Source organism: Primulina eburnea, chromosome 3 (assembly GCF_022965805.1).
Source record: "Primulina eburnea isolate SZY01 chromosome 3, ASM2296580v1, whole genome shotgun sequence".
In the NCBI taxonomy this organism is placed as follows: Eukaryota; Viridiplantae; Streptophyta; class Magnoliopsida; order Lamiales; family Gesneriaceae; genus Primulina; species Primulina eburnea.
The window spans coordinates 15092263-15112483 of record NC_133103.1 but is presented as its reverse complement, the minus strand read 5'-3'; the positions used below and the strand labels follow the sequence as shown (position 1 = coordinate 15112483).

General features: G+C 35.5%; 2 protein-coding genes across 8 annotated transcripts in view; both read left to right on the top strand.

The window, feature by feature from the left end:
• Nucleotides 1-2771, top strand: part of LOC140826881 (glycosyltransferase BC10-like) — a 51991-nt gene extending 49220 nt beyond the window's left edge. Inside the window, exons 1-4 of one of the 5 annotated variants that reach the window (XR_012116882.1) lie at nucleotides 162-1489; nucleotides 2034-2136; nucleotides 2243-2333; nucleotides 2723-2771. Coding sequence is in view for 4 of the 5 variants with exons in the window: in XM_073189409.1 (XP_073045510.1) it covers nucleotides 923-1489; nucleotides 2034-2675 (1209 nt within the window). In the remaining variant the exon portion in view is untranslated. Of the gene's footprint in view, nucleotides 1-161; nucleotides 1490-2033; nucleotides 2688-2722 lie in introns of those variants that run through there. The other 4 variants (XM_073189412.1, XM_073189411.1, XM_073189409.1 and 1 more) reach the window with 4 other exon arrangements.
• A 12602-nt stretch (nucleotides 2772-15373) lies between these two features.
• Nucleotides 15374-19927, top strand: LOC140826867 (probable receptor-like protein kinase At5g18500). Of its 3 annotated transcripts, none has more exons than XM_073189392.1 (8): nucleotides 15374-15785; nucleotides 16248-16929; nucleotides 17052-17156; nucleotides 17547-17669; nucleotides 17763-17933; nucleotides 18398-18527; nucleotides 18606-18818; nucleotides 19487-19927. In XM_073189392.1, the coding sequence occupies exons 2-8, from the start codon at nucleotides 16262-16264 to the stop codon at nucleotides 19604-19606; spliced, it is 1530 nt and encodes a 509-aa protein (XP_073045493.1). In that variant the 5' UTR covers nucleotides 15374-15785; nucleotides 16248-16261; the 3' UTR covers nucleotides 19607-19927. The 3 variants fall into 3 exon arrangements, with proteins under 3 accessions (XP_073045493.1, XP_073045492.1, XP_073045491.1); XM_073189391.1 differs by having other exon boundaries at nucleotides 16238-16929; XM_073189390.1 differs by having other exon boundaries at nucleotides 16229-16929.
• Nucleotides 19928-20221: the final 294 nt, after the last annotated feature.

The following is a 20221-nucleotide window of genomic DNA, read 5'->3' as shown; positions in this document are numbered from 1 at the left end:
ATCCGTCTCACAAATAAAGATTCGTAAAACCGTCTCAAAAAAGATCTATTCTGATATTAAAATTGTAAATTTAAAACGAGATATTTAATTCAAAAATTTCGATTGTAAGTTTAAAACATAATAATATAATAATAATAAAATAAAAGTGATAAAAATGATATAAAGATAAATTTGATTTTTTTAAGAATATAAATATTTATTAAAAAATTAATTATGCATGGATCGTATCTTTAATGCTCTGGGATCGTCGCCTCTCACAAAACTATTTGACTGCCGCTTTAACCTTAACAATGTCAACCAAAGCATCCAATATCTTACGACAAAATTCAAAATCTCTCCGTGCGGCCATACGTCGAACGGCCATTTCTACCCATTCAAGATTATCCGCAGACCTACGTTCCTTCTCCTTTCTCTTACGCCCTCTTGATTTCCAAATTTATATTGATCGTTTTATCCTTCGATTCTACTGTATTCATGTGTTCTAGGCCCGGGAATCAATTGTTTGGATTTTGTATTTCCTTTTCTTCTGAATTCTCTTTGGGTATTTCGATGATCCACGTTTTCAGCTAGTCGAGGTTGGTTGCTGAAGTCCGAATCAAACTCGGAGTGGTGGCATGATTAAAGATTTAAATTTTCTTTTTTGGGTCCGGATCCTCACGACAAGACTCAATTCTTTATGCAATTTCGAGTCTCGATTGATAGTAGTCTGATTTCGCCTCGCCCACTTTTGAGATGGAATTTCTTACTGAAGCGGGTTTTGAATTTTGTTAATTGGGGTTTTGAAAATTCAATCTTGATGAAGTCCTGATACGGTGAAACGAAATAGAAAATATTCAATCTTGAGCTGTTGGTTGGGCAATAAGTTTGCACGATCAAGTGGAGCAATTAGAAATAGAAGCGAAAAGTAGAAAAACGAGAGGTGATGGCAAAGAACAGGGAGAAAGATGAAACGGAGAAAGCATTTAGTTCATCGGTGATGGCTGGGGTGGACTCATCAATCAGTTTGTTGAAGCTGATTTCAACTTTGATAGTTTTTGTAGTGGGAGTAGTTATAGGTCTAGTTTCTAGTTCTCACATTAATCGTTATTTTACCATCCAAGATGATCGGTTTACTTTTAGCCATAGTTACATAGATTCCATGCAGTTTAGTGTTGAGACTCCTCAGATAGAGGCTCCATGCGAAAGGGAAGATTGCCATATTATAGAGAGTTTCATCAGACCGAGAAATTTGAACCATGGGATGACGGATCAAGAGTTGTTTTGGAGGGCATCGATGGTGCCTGAAAAGGAAGAGTTTCCTTTCAAGAAAGTGCCGAGGGTGGCATTCATGTTCTTGACAAGAGGTCCATTACCGATGTTACCGCTGTGGGAGAGGTTCTTTAAGGGCCAAGATGTGGAAAAGTATTCCATATATTTGCACGCTCATCCAAGGTTTGATCTAAATGTGACTGAGGACTCTGTTTTCTACAATCGACAGATCCCTAGTCAGGTACAATTTCATGAGGAACTACACATTTTTCAGTAGATTGCTGTGGAATGAAAACATTTTGGTTTGATTCCTGCGGAGAATGCTCAAGTGTTTTGTTTGTTTAGTATTTGTGATTGTTCCATTTTAGTTTGTTATTATTCTTTTATGTGCAAGATATCATGTGTATAGGATACCAGCTTGCACTGGATTGAAAGTATGCAGTGGCTTTACTTTTTCGTCTAGTGTTAGAATTTAGAAAGATAGACAAGGGATGATTATAGTTATATGCGATCAAAACATGTAATTGAGAGATCACACCATATCTTGCAGCGCTTTCTTAAATTTCCCGTGACATGCGAAAAATCGATGATTTTTGCAGACCAACTGAATGAATTTTTGTGCTGATATATGTTGTCATGGACATAAATCAAAATTTAGATCCTCGTTTTTCCGTTCTGCTGTTTCAAGTTACTAATTATCTATGCCGCTTTGGGGAGGACAACTCTAAAAGTTTATCACTGTTCTTTTCTTCGTATTAACCTCAACAAATCACATCTATTTGCAGGGTGTCGAATGGGGATCAGTATCCCTAGTTGATGCAGAGAAACGACTTTTGGCAAATGCCCTTCTCGACTTCTCAAATGAGCAGTTCATTCTGCTATCAGAGAGTTGTATCCCAGTTTACAACTTCCCAATTATCTACAGTTATCTAATCGAATCAACCCATAGTTTTGTGGAGTCATACGATGATCCTTCTCGTTATGGTCGTGGCAGGTACAGCCGTAGCATGAGACCTGACATTAAGCTTGCCGACTGGAGAAAAGGGTCTCAATGGTTCGAACTTCATCGTACTCTAGCAATCAAGGTAATTTCTGACACCAAATATTACAGAATCTTCGAGAAGTATTGTACGCCTTCTTGCTATCCCGACGAGCACTACATTCCGACCTTTTTGCACATGTTCCATGGTTCCCTTAATGCGAATCGAACCATTACCTATGTTGATTGGTCGCAGATCGCCCCGCATCCTGCATCCTTCTCTGCTGTTAACATAACAGAAAGTTTCATACATTCGATTAGGAATAACGGCACATTTTGTTCATACAACTTAGAGAAGACACATATTTGTTACCTCTTTGCAAGAAAATTTGATGCCAGTGCTTTGGAACGTTTATTGAATCTCGCATCAAAGATTATGGGATTTTAGATATTTCTATATACACCATTTTCTTACAATATTTCAAGGTTTTGCAGACCTCTTGAAGGGCGATGTTTTTTAATGAAATGCGAGCGGAATTGGACGGTAATTATTTTATATTTTAGTTCAAGCTCGAATATCTATCAAATGTTCTTGAGAAGAACAATAAAATTAACTGATGTCGGCATGAACTTGACTTAAAAGTTATTAAAAGTTTTCAAAAGGAAAATCTAAGAATCATTATTTTTAGAGGTTGTAAGACTTCTTTAATATATTAATGTTACGTTCAAACAAATTCAATCTAATTTGATATTAGCTTCTTTGTTATTTTCATATTTGAGTTTGGGATCGATTTAAAGTTTAGGTTGTTTGAGTACAATGTGTTTAGTTTGACTTAATTGGGACGGTAAATAGTTTTATCTTTGAAAGTGTTTTTCTTAATTTTCTCTCTAATTTCTCACGTACTTATTAAACCCCGGAAATCCATGTTTTCAACACCAGATTGGACCGATCGGTTCGACTGAGAAACGGTCACTCGTCAGATCCGAACCATATTTAAAAACTGTTTTCAACACCATTTCTGGTTGCCTTGCTTTATTTGTGATTCTGGATTTTACTCTTCATTATCAACCTCATATCTGACATTCTGGGATTTGTATGTGCACTCCATATATTCTTTTGCATCTTGCCTTGAACTTTTTCAAGTTTTATGCCAATCCATTAGGCCAAAATATCCTACAGATGCTATTTGAGGGTGTTTTTAGTAAAAGTCATAAGTTGACCTAAAACTCTCAACTTCTGAGTATTTCTTCAATTTGTTTAATAATGAATCAAAACACATCTAAGTTGATAAAAAGCGACATCATGACCTATTTTGGTTAAGCATTTTCATCCTTGAAAGAAAAAAAAAACCATATATTTACAACAGTGGCCATAAGACCTACTTTGAGTAAAATCTTGAAACAAAGTGCAAAATACTTGCGAAGGTGACTAAAAAACATACTCTATACATATCGAAAACTTTTAAGAATGAGAAGTTAATCTGCACAGTCTCCTCATTATGTGTTTTCTTCTTCTTCTTTATTTCTCTTTTAGTTGGCCGTGCAATCCTAAATCTCCACTTTGATATCATCTGTTATACTTTTCAGGTATCCTGGAGGCTCGCCCCATGTTTTATCACTACACAAATAAAAATATATTCACAAAAGTGGCTATAGAGTCTAGTTTATTCACAATCTTTTATAATATTCAGTTAAAGTAATAATAACATCGATAGAAAAAACATGCGCATAACTGCTCAAAATGCCAACTCCCTACAAACTATAATGTCTCCCTGGTACAGGTCGCAGGCTCATCCAATAAATTGTAATTGCCCAAACAAAATATAATAACAAAAGTGTAGCTAAAGCCGACTTTGCATAACTCCCTATAAATAAAAATAACTTAGTATGTACAAAGGTAATCTTATGTGTTTTGTCATTTCTGATATGTGATTTTTAATAATCACTTTTTTGACATATTTATGTGTTCTTTTTTATTACTACACCTGAAACACCATCGAAAATTTTACTATTATTACAATTTTATCGCACTGCTTCCACATGTACCGACTCCCCATCAATTTCTTTTATCAGTTTAAAGTTTTATGGCAATATCATCATTTATGTTGCGCAATCTAGTGAGATGTGGAACTTTCCCACACAAAAATCAAATATTTTGCTTTCTTTCACATCTTTTTCATCGTTGACTTTATCTTCAGTAGCTCACATACCAAATTTTGACTTACTTCACAGCTTATCAAATTTTTCCCTTCTAAAAGCAGCTATCTAGCTCCCTTAGCATCCTTCTTAATTCTTCTTTTTGTCTTGGTGAGTGAGTGACCTAAGAAATTTTTTATGTTGAGCCACTCTCAGTTTTCCATCAAAATCTCTTGTTGGCGAAAGAACAAATATGGACATTCCACTCTCGTTGGAAGACAAAGCAAGTGGGCTTCAATTCATGATCAGACAATGTGAATCGAAAAACTTGATCAATCTTGCAATCAATTAGCCACTTGAAATCTTTTTACTCTATTATGTCAAATATATTTCTTAATTTGTTGGACTTTTATTCATTTTTTGTTGGACTGATAATTTATTTTTTTATGTAAACAATATTTAATTTGTTCAGCGGGGTGTAAAAAAATTATATGGTCTTTGGGTAGGAGTTTGTCCTATTCTAACAAGGATCCACTAGTGACATACTTACCAAATACGTCATGAATACATTATTAACGACTAATGAAATATTTAATTTTAGTCAATAAAAGCGGAATAATTTTATTATTTAATCGTTCTTATTAATCTATTTTTTGTGAAACGAATCAATTTGATCCATATTTAAAATGAAAAGCAATACGTTTAATATAAAATCTAATATTTTTTTATGAATCGAGTTGAGTTGGATATCCATATCAGAAAATTAACTCATGAAACGGTCTCACAAAAGTTTTTGTACGTATATATATATATTTTTTGAGTAAGAAAGTGTAGTTTTTTAGCATACTCGAAATGATAAATATGATGGTTAAAAAAAGTGATATTTGCATATAGTTCAAACTGTTGTGAAAAAGTAAAAATTTATGGTAAAAAGTAAACATCTCAAACTCTCAAAATTATCAAACTACACACTTTATAATATTTTTCTCTCAACTCAATTGTTATTTCATTCACAAATGAGTGCTCTATTTATAGAGTTTCATATACAAATATTCCAAAATAAATTACCTCATTACATACATCATCACACACTAATTTTCAATATTCAACACCTAATTTTACCTAATTTTCAACATTCAACATTCAACATACATATTTTAATATTATATTTTCAACACTCCCCCTTGTGATGATGATCATAATGATTGTCTTCATTACGTGTTTTTATACTGCCTCGTTAAAAACCTTACTTGGAAAAACCCATTGGGATAAAAACCATAGTAAGGGAAAAAGAGTGCAGTCACGTAAACTCCCCCTGATGTTGACATGAACAGTTCTTCACAAATTTCATAGATTGCGCATCCCAATATTATATATGTGCTTTCTGAATATTGACGTAGGAAGTGCCTTTGTGAAGAGATCTGATAAGTTTTCACTTGATCGAATGTGACGAACATCAATACCTCATGAATACCTTATTAACGACTAATGAAATATTTAATTTTAGTCAATAAAAGCGGAATAATTTTATTATTTAATCGTTCTTATTAATCTATTTTTGTGAAACGAATCAATTTGATCCATATTTAAAATGAAAAGCAATACTTTTAATATAAAATCTAATATTTTTTTATGAATCGAGTCGAGTTGGATATCCATATCAGAAAATTAACTAATGAAACGGTCTCACAAAAGTTTTTGTGCGTATATATATTTTTTTTTTGAGTAAGAAAGTGTAGTTTTTTAGCATACTCGAAATGATAAATATGATGGTTAAAAAAAGTGATCTTTGCATATAGTTCAAACTACTTGCGGAGGATATCTTCTAGGTATAATCTAAACTAGCATTTTTTAGTACGTGATGTGTACCAACATATTCAAATTTTTTGGGCCAATTAAAAAAGTAAGAGTGAGACAAAAAGTATTTAAAAAACAAGGACTTTGATTTTTTTTTTTTTTTTTAAAGAAAGAGTTGACTTTTGATTATTACATTAACTGCAATTAAATTCTTTAACTTAATTAATTCTCCTTTTCTTTATCTTCTCGGTCGACACACATCTTCCACCAATTAAAATTTACGAGTCATCTACCTTTTTTTCCCTAAATCGAGATATGTCGACTCAAAACCAATTTAGTCGACCCAGAATCTACTTTGAGAAAAAATAAGAGTCCACCCAGAAAAATTGGTCGACCAAAATTAAGTTGGTCGACCAAGTATTATGGGTCGACCAAAGATTAATTTTCTTGGTCGACCCAAATTTTGTTGGTCGACCAAACCAAGAAGAAATTCCTCTTGGTCCACCAACATAATTTTGGTTGACCAAGAAGAACCCATAATTATGCCAAGTTTGTTTTATTATTATTATTATTAATTTTTGTTTATTCTAATTACCTTATTCTCTTAATTTTTGTTGAATTTTGTATGATATATCTTTGGGTCGACCCAAAAACAACAAAGTCTACTTTGTGTCGACCCAGCTAAATATGTTATTAATATGTTAAAACATGTAATATTATATAACATATTTGTAAAATTGTGATTCATATATTAAAACATGTAACATAGTTGTGAAATTGTGATTAATATGTTAAAACAACATGTAACATAGTTGGTTGTGAAATTGTGTTTCATATGTTAAAACATGTAACGTATTTGTAAAATTGTGATTCATATGTTAAAACAAATAACATAATTGTGAAATTATGATTCATATGGTAAAACATGTAACATAGTTGTGAAATTGTGATTCATATTTTAACATATAACATAATTGTGAAATTGTGGCTCATATGTCAAAACATATACAACATAGTTGTGAAATTGTGACTCATATGCCATAACATGTAACATAATCATATAACATTATAGAACATACTTGTGAAATTATGTGATTTATATGTTAAAAACATGCAACATTAATCAAAATTGTGTAATTATCCGTCAAAATTAAATAATTATTAGTCATATTTCTCAAATCTATGGATTCATGTGTTAAAAAAATGGTCGACCCAAAAGCATTCTTGGTCGACCTAGAAGCAACATGGGTCGACTCAGAGATCAACAGGGTCGACCCATAAATCACCATGGTCGACCTAGAAATCAACCTGGTCGACCAAAAACCGACTAACAACAAAAGTACATTATAAATACTTAAATCGAAATTAAAAAGATCAATACAATATCTAATAATTAAAAAATCAATACAATGTCCAATCAAATACAAAAACAAGCACTGAGTCAACCCAAACTTGATCGATGTTGGGTAGACCAAAATTTTAGGTAAAGTCTACCCAACATTTTGCTTGGGTCGACCAAGCAGCAAAATTTTCTTGAGTCGACCAAAGTGGGTAGACCAAAATTGGTCGACTTTGGTCTACCCAAAGTTTGGTCTTTTGCTTGGATCGACCAAGCTTTGGTCTACCCAAGCAAAATTTTGCTTGGGTCGACCAAGACCCAGGTCTACGCAAAATTTGGTCGACATTTTCTTCTTCAAGTGAGTCGAAGAAACAAAAGCAATAAATCGAAATAAACGTTTGTATTATCAAATTTTTGTCAACCATTTGTCTGATTGAGTTTGCTTAGATTGGACGGATCTGCGCCGAGAATTGCCGGGAAAGGAAATACGATCGGAAAAGAAATGGAAGGAGGTCGACGGAAGAGAAATCTAGTCTGGAGTCGACTGAATGAGATGGATGAAATTAATATTAAAAGTTTAAGTTAATGGTATATTTACACTTAAACAGAGGGACATTTATGTAAATTGATTTGTGGATCTTTTTTTTAAAAATAAGTCACGATAGAGTCTCTTTTCCCTAAATTTCCCAAATTTTTTATGCTTAAAAATATTTCATCTAAATATTATATTAAAATAGAAAATTTTAACTTTTATTAATAATTTTTTTATGTTAAGAGTAATGTGATGATTTAAAATTTGTGACACCCTGGGGCTGGGGTGACTGAATTCGCTTTCGAGCTAACTGTAGCGGATTCAATGGCAGCAAAGTCGTGAACAGGAAAAGCTTCGTTCTTTTATGTTGTAGCCGGGTAGCCTCCGATCCGTACAGGTACAATTCTTATTTGAACGAAATGAAAAAAATGCGATCTTTGTTGCCTAATAGAACAAACACTAATACCTTAATTGAATCGGTCAAGATCAAATTTGTTTATCAAAGTGCGGGGATCTATTGAGGTGCAGGAGGGTGATCCAGGGTGATTAAATTGTCCCTTGTCAGGATGAAAAAATCCAAGGATCGATTTTCTTTTCAAAAATCCTAAATTTCGAATAATGGTTCGGTTGAGTTTGCAAAAAAAGAACTTTAGGGTCTATGAATTGAGAGTGGACCTTACTTTAAAATATAGATAAAGACAAAAAAATAAAAAATTATTGGTATATTAGTTACAGATAAATTACAAATTTATTAAAATATATTTTTTATTATGTTTTTTAATTAAATGAATATGAAATATTTTTACAATTTAATGGAGGTATTTTTATTTATAAAAAATTGCATCCCCACCTAAAAAAATAGTTACGCAAAACTCTCATGTATTATAATATAATATATATAATTTACCTGCCAAAAGTGCGTGTAGTTTTCCGTTAAAATTCCATACTAAAAATCATTCGCTTATTGACCTAATACCAAATTAAGTTGGTACGAATTATTGACAATATTATTTTGGATTAATTTAATTATTACTTTTTATTGTTTTTAACCCCAAGGCCTAAACTATATTACAAAAGGATTAAAATTTCCTTTGAATCTTAGTGTGATTCACCATTTTTTGACCAAATCAAACAGACCCCAACTGGCATTTAAGTGGTCATATGTGAGTCTCCGGGCCGGTTACCTTGTACAATTATGAAATCTTAATTAGCTCTAATGACTCGTTGTTTTAAGTGGAAAAAAGAAAGATCAACATATATTTTTTATTGGGAATTGTTTGTTTTAGTCGAGTCTCGAACTCGAGATATCGAGTTTCTCATCCACTCAGCACACATGATGAATTATAATCATTCATCTATATATTATGGTTGAATGCGTAATCATGATTTATCTACTCACCATACGTGTCATGTGTTAAGTTGATACATACATTATTTATGTGAGTAACATGAACAAAACCCTCAAAAGATTGACGCATCTACCAAAATCAGTTTTGATAGCCAATTATAAATTAAATTATGTTAAAATACAAAGTAACATGCCAAATGTATATGCTGAAAAAGAAAATCTATGAAGCAGATAGAATATTCATTTTGCTAAGTAATCAAGCCACCCATATTTGAATTCAAAGCACACAATTTTGGAATTCAACAACACAATTAACACATGTGTTGATTAGTCAAAAATAATGAGGTAAGCCATGAGGTTTTATTTTTTGTTTTTTCCCTAAACTTTTCCTATAAATACCCACCCATTCTTCATTCCAAAATCACACCAAAAACACAAATCCTCTCATCTACAATCATAAGTGTAGAAGTGAGATAAAGGATTTAGTGTGAGATTTCTTAAGGAGTGTTTATCCTTGGAAGGAATAGGATTAGTGGAGAGAAAGTGAGTGTTAAAATCAGAGTGTTCTGAGTGAAATACTTTGTATTCTCAATTCTCTTGTCTTCTTTGTTATTAATAAAGAAGTGATCTCCTTGAGAGGTTTAGAGTGGACGTAGCCCAATCTTGGGGTGAACCACTATAAATATTGGTGTCCATCTTATTTATTGTTGATATCACTTATGATGTTCCGCTGCGATGTTACCTCGTTTATTTCCCTGATATCCCAACAACTGGTATCAGAGCTAGATTCTCAAATACTATAGGAAGTCCTCGTATGCTCTGTGGTTGCAGCTTAGTCTGAACTTCCACATCAGAAAAGGCTTTCTAGACAGTATTAGGGAAGTGGTTCTTTTGTGTTCAGGCTTTGACGATTATTCGTTGGTAGCATTCACAAAAGATGGAGGTACGCACAAGCAAGATGATTAGCCTTAATGGCTCTAATTATCAACTTTGGAAAAGTAAGATGAAAGATCTTCTATTCGTCACCAAGATGCACCTACCGGTGTTCAGCGAGTCTAAACCAGATGATAAATCAGATGCTGAATGGAACTTCGAGCACGAGCAAGTCTGCGGGTACATCCGACAATTTGTCGATGACAACGTGTATAATCACATCTCTAACGAGACACATGCTCGTACGCTTTGGACAAAGTTGGAGACACTATATGCCTCCAAAAGTGGTAACAACAAATTGTTCTATTTGAGCAAGCTTGTCCAGGTTCGATACAAAGAAGGAACTCTGGTCGCAGATCATCTGAACGAGATTCAAGGATTCGTGGAGCAGTTATCAAGTATGAGCATAAAACTTGATGACGAGGTGATAGCTCTGATTGTGCTAGCTTCATTGCCAGAGTCTTGGGAGACTCTGAAGGTATCACTCACGAACACAGCACCAGGAGGAGCCGTGAGTATGGACTTCATCAAGAGTGGCATCTTGAATGAAGAGATGAGGCGGAGATCTCAAGGTTCCTCTACCTCACAGTCAGATATTTTGGCTGCTGAGTCAAGGGGAAGAAGCAAGATCAAGAAAAACACAAATCAGAAGCCAAGAAGAAGCAAGTCCTCGGGGAGATATGCCAACGTAAAGTGTTATCGCTGTGGAGAAAACGGACATATTAAAAAATATTGTCGGCAACCGAAAAACAAACATGAAACCGATGATGAGCAAACAAACGCCATTGACGAGTTCAATGTTGTTCACGAGCTAGAGCAGGAGTCCGTAAATTTGGCAACTCAAGTAACTAGTTGGGTGATCGATAGTGGAGCAACAGTCCACGTCACATCTCGAAGAGAATGCTTTACATCCTACACACAAGGAGACTTTGGTGTGGTGAGGATGGGGAATAACGACTTATCCAGAGTCGTGGGAAAAGGAGATGTGAGCTTGACTACCGTGGATGGCTCTACACTGATCCTGAAAGACGTCAGGCATGTGCCAGATATGCGCCTGAGTCTGATATCGGTCGAAAGACTCGATGAAGAAGGTTTCTGTACAACCTTCCGAAATGGGGTATGTAAGATTTCAAGAGGATCACTTGTGGTGGCAAAGGGATTAAAGATGTCAAAGCTATATGTAGTTCAGGAAAATCATTCCGAAAGAGTGAACTACGCAGAGGAAGAAAACTCAACAGAGTTGTGGCACCGACGTCTTGGTCACATAAGTGAAAAGAATCTTACACGCCTTGTGAGCAAGCAAGTTCTGCCCGGTATAAAGCAGGTTCATATGAAACAATGCACAAACTGCTTAGCCGGAAAGCAAAACAGGATATCATTCAAAAGTTCACCTCCTAGCAGAGCAGAAAAAATTCTAGATCTGGTGCACTCAGATCTATGTGGTCCGATGCCATTGTCGCTCGGAGGAGCGAGGTACTGGGTAACTTTTATCGATGATCATTCTCGGAAAATTTGGGTGTGGACACTCAAAACCAAGGACCAAGTTGCGGAAACATTCAACAATTTTCTAAACTTGGTTGAACGGCAAACATGCATTAAACTCAAATGTATTCGAACGGATAATGGAGGAGAATACATTGGATCCTTTGATGAGATATGCAAAAAGAACGGAATCAGACATCAAACAACACCACCAAAGACACCACAACTCAACGGATTAGCTGAGAGGATGAATAGAACTTTGGCAGAAAGAGTCAGAAGCATGCTCTCACATGCAAAGCTGACTAAGGAATTTTGGGGTGAGGCCGTGGTTGCTGCTGCATATATATTGAATCGCTCACCTTGTGTTCCTCTCAATTATGATGTCCCAGAGCAGGTGTGGCAAGGCAAAGAAGTTTCCTATAATCATTTGCGGGTATTTGGTTGTGTTGCTTATGTTCATATACCAAAAGATGAAAGACAGAAGTTGGATGTCAAAACAAGAAAGTGCATATTTATAGGCTATGGCGAGGATCAACTTGGTTACAAGTTTTACAATACAGATCTCAAAAAGCCTATAAGAAGTCGTGATGCCATATTTCAGGAGAATGAATTCTTGGAGACTGCGGAAAAGGAGAATTCTGGATCTGAACAAGATCTGGAATGGTGGCCTTCAACGGTAAATCCACAACCGGTTGAAGATGAAGAATTGCAGAACGATCATGAAGATGATGATGAGATTCGTGTTCACAGTGAACCACCAGCAGAAAGTTCTCGTGGTACAATGACCACACGTTCTGGAAGAGAAGTGCGACCCTCAACCAGATATTCCTCAAATGAATATATCCTGCTAACTGACGGGGGAGAACCAAAGAGCTTCGAGGAAGCTATTACCAGTGAACACAAGGATAAGTGGATGGAGGCTATGCAAGAAGAAATGCAATCATTGCATGATAATGAGACGTTTGAGCTGGTGAAGTTGCCGAAAGGCAAGAAAGCTTTGAAGAATAAGTGGGTGTTCAGATTGAAGCACGAAGAACACAGTAGTCAACCAAGATTCAAAGCTAGGATTGTCGTCAAAGGTTTCGGACAGAAACACGGGGTCGACTTTGACGAAATATTTTCACCTGTGGTGAAGATGACATCCATCCGGATTGTGCTAGGGTTAGCAGCTGAGCTTGATCTGGAGGTGGAACAAATGGATGTCAAGACCGCATTCCTTCATGGGGATTTGGAGGAAGAAATTTACATGGAGCAACCAGAGGGGTTTGAAGAGAAGGGGAAAGAGGACCTCATGTGCAGATTAAAGAAGAGTTTGTACGGTCTCAAGCAAGCACCAAGACAGTGGTACAAGAAGTTTGAATCGGTTTTAACTCAACAGGGATTCAAGAAAACCACTGCAGACCATTGTGTGTTTGTCAAAGATACCTCTGATGATGATTTGATGGTGCTTCTACTCTATGTAGATGATATGTTGATTGTTGGCAAAGATGCTTCTGAAATCAAAGGCCTAAAGAAGCAACTAAGCAAGATTTTTTCAATGAAAGACTTGGGGCCAGCAAAAAGAATTATTGGCATGGAAATCCATCGAGACAGGTATGCCAAGAAGACCTGGTTGTCGCAGGAGAAGTATATTGAGAAGGTACTTCAGAGGTTCAACATGGACCAGGCCAAAGCGGTTGGATGTCCTCTTGCCAACCACTTCAAGTTGAACTCAAAGCAGAGTCCTATTACAGAGGATGAGGAAGAAGAAATGAAAAGTGTTCCATATGCTTCAGCTGTTGGAAGTCTGATGTATGCCATGGTATGTACTCGGCCGGATTTAGCTCATTCAGTAGGTGTAGTGAGTAGATTCCTTTCAAAACCGGGAAAGGAACATTGGGCTGCAGTAAAATGGATATTCAGATATCTACGGGGAACCTCTAAACATAGATTGAGTTTTGGAGGATCCAGACTTGAGCTTGTAGGCTACACAGATGCAGATATGGCAGGAGATGTTGACTCCCGAAAATCCACATCAGGATACCTGATTACATTTGCAGGGGGAGCTGTGTCATGGCAGTCAAAGTTGCAAAAGTGTGTAGCATTATCAACCACTGAAGCGGAGTTCATTGCAGCAACTGAGGCATGCAAGGAGCTATTATGGATGAAAGGGTTTTTGGAGGAATTAAGTTTTGTGCAGGATCAATATAAGTTGTTCTGTGATAGTCAGAGTGCAATTCATCTTGGAAAGAATCCTTCAATGCATTCAAGATCAAAGCATATTGATGTACGCTATCATTGGATACGGGATGTATTGGAGAAGAAGTTGTTAAAACTTGAGAAGATTCACACAGATGAAAATGGATCTGATATGATGACCAAGACATTGCCGAAATGGAAGTTGGAATACTGTAGAACTGTTGCAGGTTTGATCGAATCACAAAATGGGCTTGAGGGGGAGAATTGCTAAGTAATCAAGCCACCCATATTTGAATTCAAAGCACACAATTTTGGAATTCAACAACACAATTAACACATGTGTTGATTAGTCAAAAATAATGAGGTAAGCCATGAGGTTTTATTTTTTGTTTTTTCCCTAAACTTTTCCTATAAATACCCACCCATTCTTCATTCCAAAATCACACCAAAAACACAAATCCTCTCATCTACAATCATAAGTGTAGAAGTGAGATAAAGGATTTAGTGTGAGATTTCTTAAGGAGTGTTTATCCTTGGAAGGAATAGGATTAGTGGAGAGAAAGTGAGTGTTAAAATCAGAGTGTTCTGAGTGAAATACTTTGTATTCTCAATTCTCTTGTCTTCTTTGTTATTAATAAAGAAGTGATCTCCTTGAGAGGTTTAGAGTGGACGTAGCCCAATCTTGGGGTGAACCACTATAAATATTGGTGTCCATCTTATTTATTGTTGATATCACTTATGATGTTCCGCTGCGATGTTACCTCGTTTATTTCCCTGATATCCCAACACATTTCACCAGCTAACAAAAAACTCCAGCTGGCCTGGCATGGATTTCTTAATTCAAGAAATCAATTTCTTTTATATTGCTACTGTTTGTATTTATATCCCAGTACGCAAGGCCAAAAGGAGTCCAACTTTCAGCGCCAACGACGTAAAATACTTGGCATCTGCCTTTTTAGATCAACTATTTTGTATTATTAACCTGTCTGTTAACGGCCATTTTCAACCACAATTTTTTCACAAGTTGAAGAAATATATATGATAACAGAAGCAGCCACCAATTCTCACTAAAACTGCTTTGTTACCCTTTGTCAAAAGTTGATGAATACGAGAAATGAAACTGGTTGGTTTAGCTTCGAGTAAATAAAAAGTCATATATGCACAAATTTCTAGAAAACAGTAATTTTCAGAAGGTAAATTCATGATATGTGTGTATTTATTTATTTACATTATATAATATACATAATGGTCGTGGAAGAATGGTGCTTTATCTTCTACATTCGTTTGTGTCATTGTCATTGTTATAATTTTTGTTATTGTTATAAGCCATTTTCCAATGGCCTACCACTGACAACTCCACTCTTTATCTTTTTCATTTAATAATATATACAGACACATTCATTCCTCACCACTAACAACAATTATCAAATCATTAATGGCACATTTAATTTATCAGCGACATATTGCATTCTATACACCTGTACATTCTTTGCAAACGCAGCGGTTTTGTTTTTGTCAACTGGGTCAGGGACTTTATGGAGTGGTGATGTTGAAGCTAAAATGTTTGGTGATTCTTTGTAACTTACGGACAGAATTTATATAGATTTGCCATTTGAGAAGTCTTGACCAAAGATTTGGTTTTTGGGGAATTCTTGAATGTGGGCTTTATCAGAGTGGATTTTTGAGCTTTCTTGGAGATAGATCTGTTTCTGAAGTCATTTTTTTCCCTGTCCGTGGTGGTGATATAACGATGGGTTTTTCAAGATCTGGGATTTGAAGATTTCTCTTGTGTATCCTGTTCTAAGAGTCTAAGGTTGGTAAAATCATGAACAGATTTTTGAGATGAGGTCTTTTCTCCAATTTCTTTTCCTATTTTTTTAAGTTCTAGTTGTGTAAATTCAATTAATGGGAACATTTTCTCATCTTGGTTCCGTGAGGTACTATGTTGCAAGCAGTGATATAGGACATGATATATATAATCTTGGATCTTGTGTACATCGCATTGATGTACTTATTTGTGTTTGACTGTTTCTGTATGGTTATTTTTACCTTTTCTCCCCACACTAGTATTTATTTCCTAATTAGTTTCTTATGTGTAGGACTTGGCTGATTAATAACTACCTTCGGTATAACATTTCTGTAAGAACTTAGGGATAGGAAGGGATTGAGAATTATTACAATCTGATGACATGGTCTCAATTTAATGCCCGTTTGTGCTTACCAAACTTGAACACAATTTTGGTGTCCTTTGTGCAGAATCTACAGGTGGTTTGAGCATCCTAAAGAATAATGTCTTCTAATCTTGATGCACAACTCTCGAAGGGTTCCGGCATCTTCGATCTCAAGGTCTGGCAAGTTATCGGAATTATTGTTGGGTTCTTGATTGTGGTAATCCTGTTTGTGTTAATATTTTATCTTACCTCACGTAAGAAATCAAGAAAAGCTCAAGCAAAACTTCCTCTTAGCCAAATACCTACCGTTTCAAAGGAAATTAAAGAAGTGAGAGTAGAGCAGATATCAACTGATGGATTTGTTCCACGTGATGGAATTCTTCTCACGATTCGTGACAAATCAAGTGACAAAGAATCAGACAAGGTTTTGGTCCATTTAGGAATGCCTAAAGCAAAGAATTCAGATAACAGTAGTCAAACTGGTTCCTTCCATAATGTTGATAAAGATTATTGTGGATCACAATCCGGAGATGAAGGGAGTTCCGGGACTTTTACCGTATATAAGCCTTCTTCGTCACATCCGATAACTGCGCCATCTCCTCTAAGTGGCCTGCCTGAATTCTCTCATCTGGGTTGGGGTCATTGGTTTACTTTACGTGATCTTGAGGTTGCAACAAATAGATTTTCGAAGGAAAATGTTATAGGAGAGGGTGGATATGGAATTGTTTACCGAGGACAGCTCACTAATGGTGCTCCCGTGGCCATTAAAAAGCTCCTCAACAACCTGTAAGTTTAAAATATCTTTTCTGATATTTTATGTTCTTCATATGTAGTCATTGTTTACTTTTCTACTAAGATAACTTTTTAATCTCTCTCTATAAATTTATGTTTATACCTATCTAATCCAGAGGTCAAGCAGAAAAAGAATTTGGGGTGGAAGTTGAAGCTATCGGCCATGTGCGTCACAAAAATTTGGTTCGGCTATTGGGATATTGTATCGAAGGAACTCATAGGTATACACGTGCATACAATCTTGTCCAATATTTGTCCATGATAGAGTTCCTTTTTTTCTATAGATTTCCATTCTTTAACTATTTCGCTGTAAACTTGGTAATTCACAGTAGAGTTCCTTTCTTTGCTATTTCGCTTAGCTCCTTTGAATCTGTTCATTGTCATTCGATGCACACAGATACATTATATAATGTTTTTTCTTTAGCAGGGTACCTTGTGATTCCTTTTATAATATTGTTTATATCAAAAAGTCCATGTAGTCTAATGAACCCATGGTATAGAGCCTTAGCAGACATCTAAACAACATATTAGTTTCTATATTTGTTTCTTTGATAATTGCTCTTTCTTAACATCTTAAATTGCTCTTGCTGAACTTAATCTTATCGTTTTAGGATGCTAGTTTACGAGTACGTAAACAATGGCAATTTAGAACAGTGGCTCCATGGAGCAATGCGGCACCATGGATTTCTTACTTGGGAGGCTAGGATAAAGGTTCTCCTTGGCACAGCTAAAGCGTAAGTTGGTTGAGCTGTTTTATTTATTATTATTATTACTTTCTTTGATTTAATTTGTTTCTCCACTCATAACATGTGCTATACATCTTGCAGTCTTGCCTACTTGCATGAGGCAATTGAACCCAAAGTCGTTCACCGAGATATAAAGTCGAGCAACATTCTGATAGATGAAGAGTTCAATGCCAAGGTCTCTGATTTTGGTCTGGCTAAGCTGCTTGGTGCCGGAAAAAGCTACATCGCCACCCGAGTCATGGGTACCTTTGGGTTAGTTCTTTTATAACTTTAATGTTTTTCTCATTGTCTGTTGAGCTATTGATCTGTTACAATTTGTGCTCAGCTATATCAAAAAGTTGTATCAAAATTGTTGGAGAGCAACAACTACCTTGTTGTACTATGTCACTGTTTGCATCGCATAGTGATCAAAGATAGTGCTAGTGCTATACCGTATAGAAGATTTGAGTTTTATTATTACTATCGGCTACAACTTTTAGTACAATGACATACCCTACGTCCTATAGGTCGTTTAGATGAGTCAAGAAACTAGAGAAGGCAAGTAGGTAGTCCCGCAAATAAAAAAAATTCAAGTATCATATTTAATTTTTTTTCTAAAATCGGAAATTTAATCACTTGAAACACAATCACTTGTCTTTCCAAACTAAATTCTTGAGTCAACCTCCATTGGATCAAACATTCGTCATGCCTTGAGTTTGTAATTAAATATTTATCAGGTACGTGGCTCCAGAATATGCAAATACCGGACTTTTAAATGAAAAGAGCGATGTATATAGTTTTGGGATTGTCCTGTTGGAAGCAATTACTGGAAGGGATCCTGTAGACTATGGACGACCTGCATCAGAGGTATTAATCAGTTGTTCACTCTTACGCATTATTATCGGTATGTGGTCTAGTTGCATTTTGTGAAACTTTCAATTACAGGTTAATCTAGTTGACTGGTTGAAAATGATGGTTGGAAGTAGGCGTTCAGAGGAAGTGGTAGATCCAAACATTGAGATGAGGCCATCAACTCGTGCCCTTAAAAAGGCCCTTTTGACTGCTTTGAGATGTGTTGACCCAGATTCTGACAAGAGACCTAGGATGACCCAGGTTGTCCGGATGCTTGAATCTGAAGAATATCCAATACCAAGAGAGGTCAGTTCTGCAATTCTTGATGCAAAAATTTCAAGTGATCTCGTTTGCCATCTCTGCTCTTAGAGTTAAAAACTTTTAGTTTAAACTTGTGTTGCTATTTGGATAAAGTTTATATTCCTTCGAAAGATGCTTCTTTTGCGTATTTCTTGAACCGCAAAAAATGTGGCTTTTAAGATTCGACCTCAGCTTGTTAAAAAAATAAAATTTTAAAAAACTACTTTCTCCACTATTTTCGAACATAATTCTGTTTCTGCTTTTTCTAAAGTACTACTGAAGTCAACATCAAATGCTTTTGCAACAAAACTCGCCATATATCGGTATGAAATTGTCACTGCCTTCAGCTTTAGAAAACCATGTGACAGTCTCAAAATAGTCTGTTGCCTTGTCCCTTGCGTTTGTGCAGATAGTTAATGAATTGGAGTAACTTCATTGTTCGCTTAATTAATGCATTGTGTGTTATTCCTCTGTGCGTTGTGTTCACATCACTTCAAATAAAATCGACCTGGTGGGTTGTAAATTATATCAACTTTATTTCCTTGAAATGTCAATACTCAAACTCGATTTGCTTGTAAAGCTCATTGATTTATACTTGTAATAAGCTCATACCAGGATGTTTTATCCATTGTCCTATATCACCCTTAAGTTATCATTATTCTTGGATTCTCTAGGATCGAAGGCACAGAAGAACTCGAGCAAGTAGCCTAGGAAATGACCATCAGCAGGATAATTCCGACACCGATAAAAGTGACAACCAAGACCCAAGGACAGAAAGTTCAAGAATTTCTTGAACATAAACCAAAGGCTCACTTCCATTCCCCAACATCAATCTTTTGACCTGCAGCTGACTAGTTCTGATGAAAAAATGGATCTGTGTGATGCATTATTTGCTCAAGAAGATGCAGCCTGAACTCACTGGTCGGTGAAATTAGTGAACTACATATATATGTATAGGTGAGAAGAGGATTTCGTATCCCGTTCTTTCTTTGTTCTTAAAGATGTATTTCCTCTTCTCCCAGCATTCATGTTTTTGTATTTATAAGTAGTTAGCGATGGGATTGACATTTATGATGGTTATCAGGACTGAGACAAACAGGGGTGGTGTTTACATCTATACTGATTCTTTCTTTAGCTATTTAATATTGTTTCAAGAAAAAAGTTTTATTGTTCTGTAATCTTGTGGGTTAATGGCTTATTATATGTTTTTTTTCAAAAAAATCAACGGGCAAAAATTAATTTGAACTGTTTTTACCATACACACTTGTTAAGTTCTTTGAAATATCTTTGATTCTCAAACAGATATTCTCGCAACAGGATATTCAGTTTTTGTTATAACTATAGATGATCGTATTTTCCATAAAAAAATGAGTAGGTCTCTTATGAAACGATCTTACAAATTTTTATCT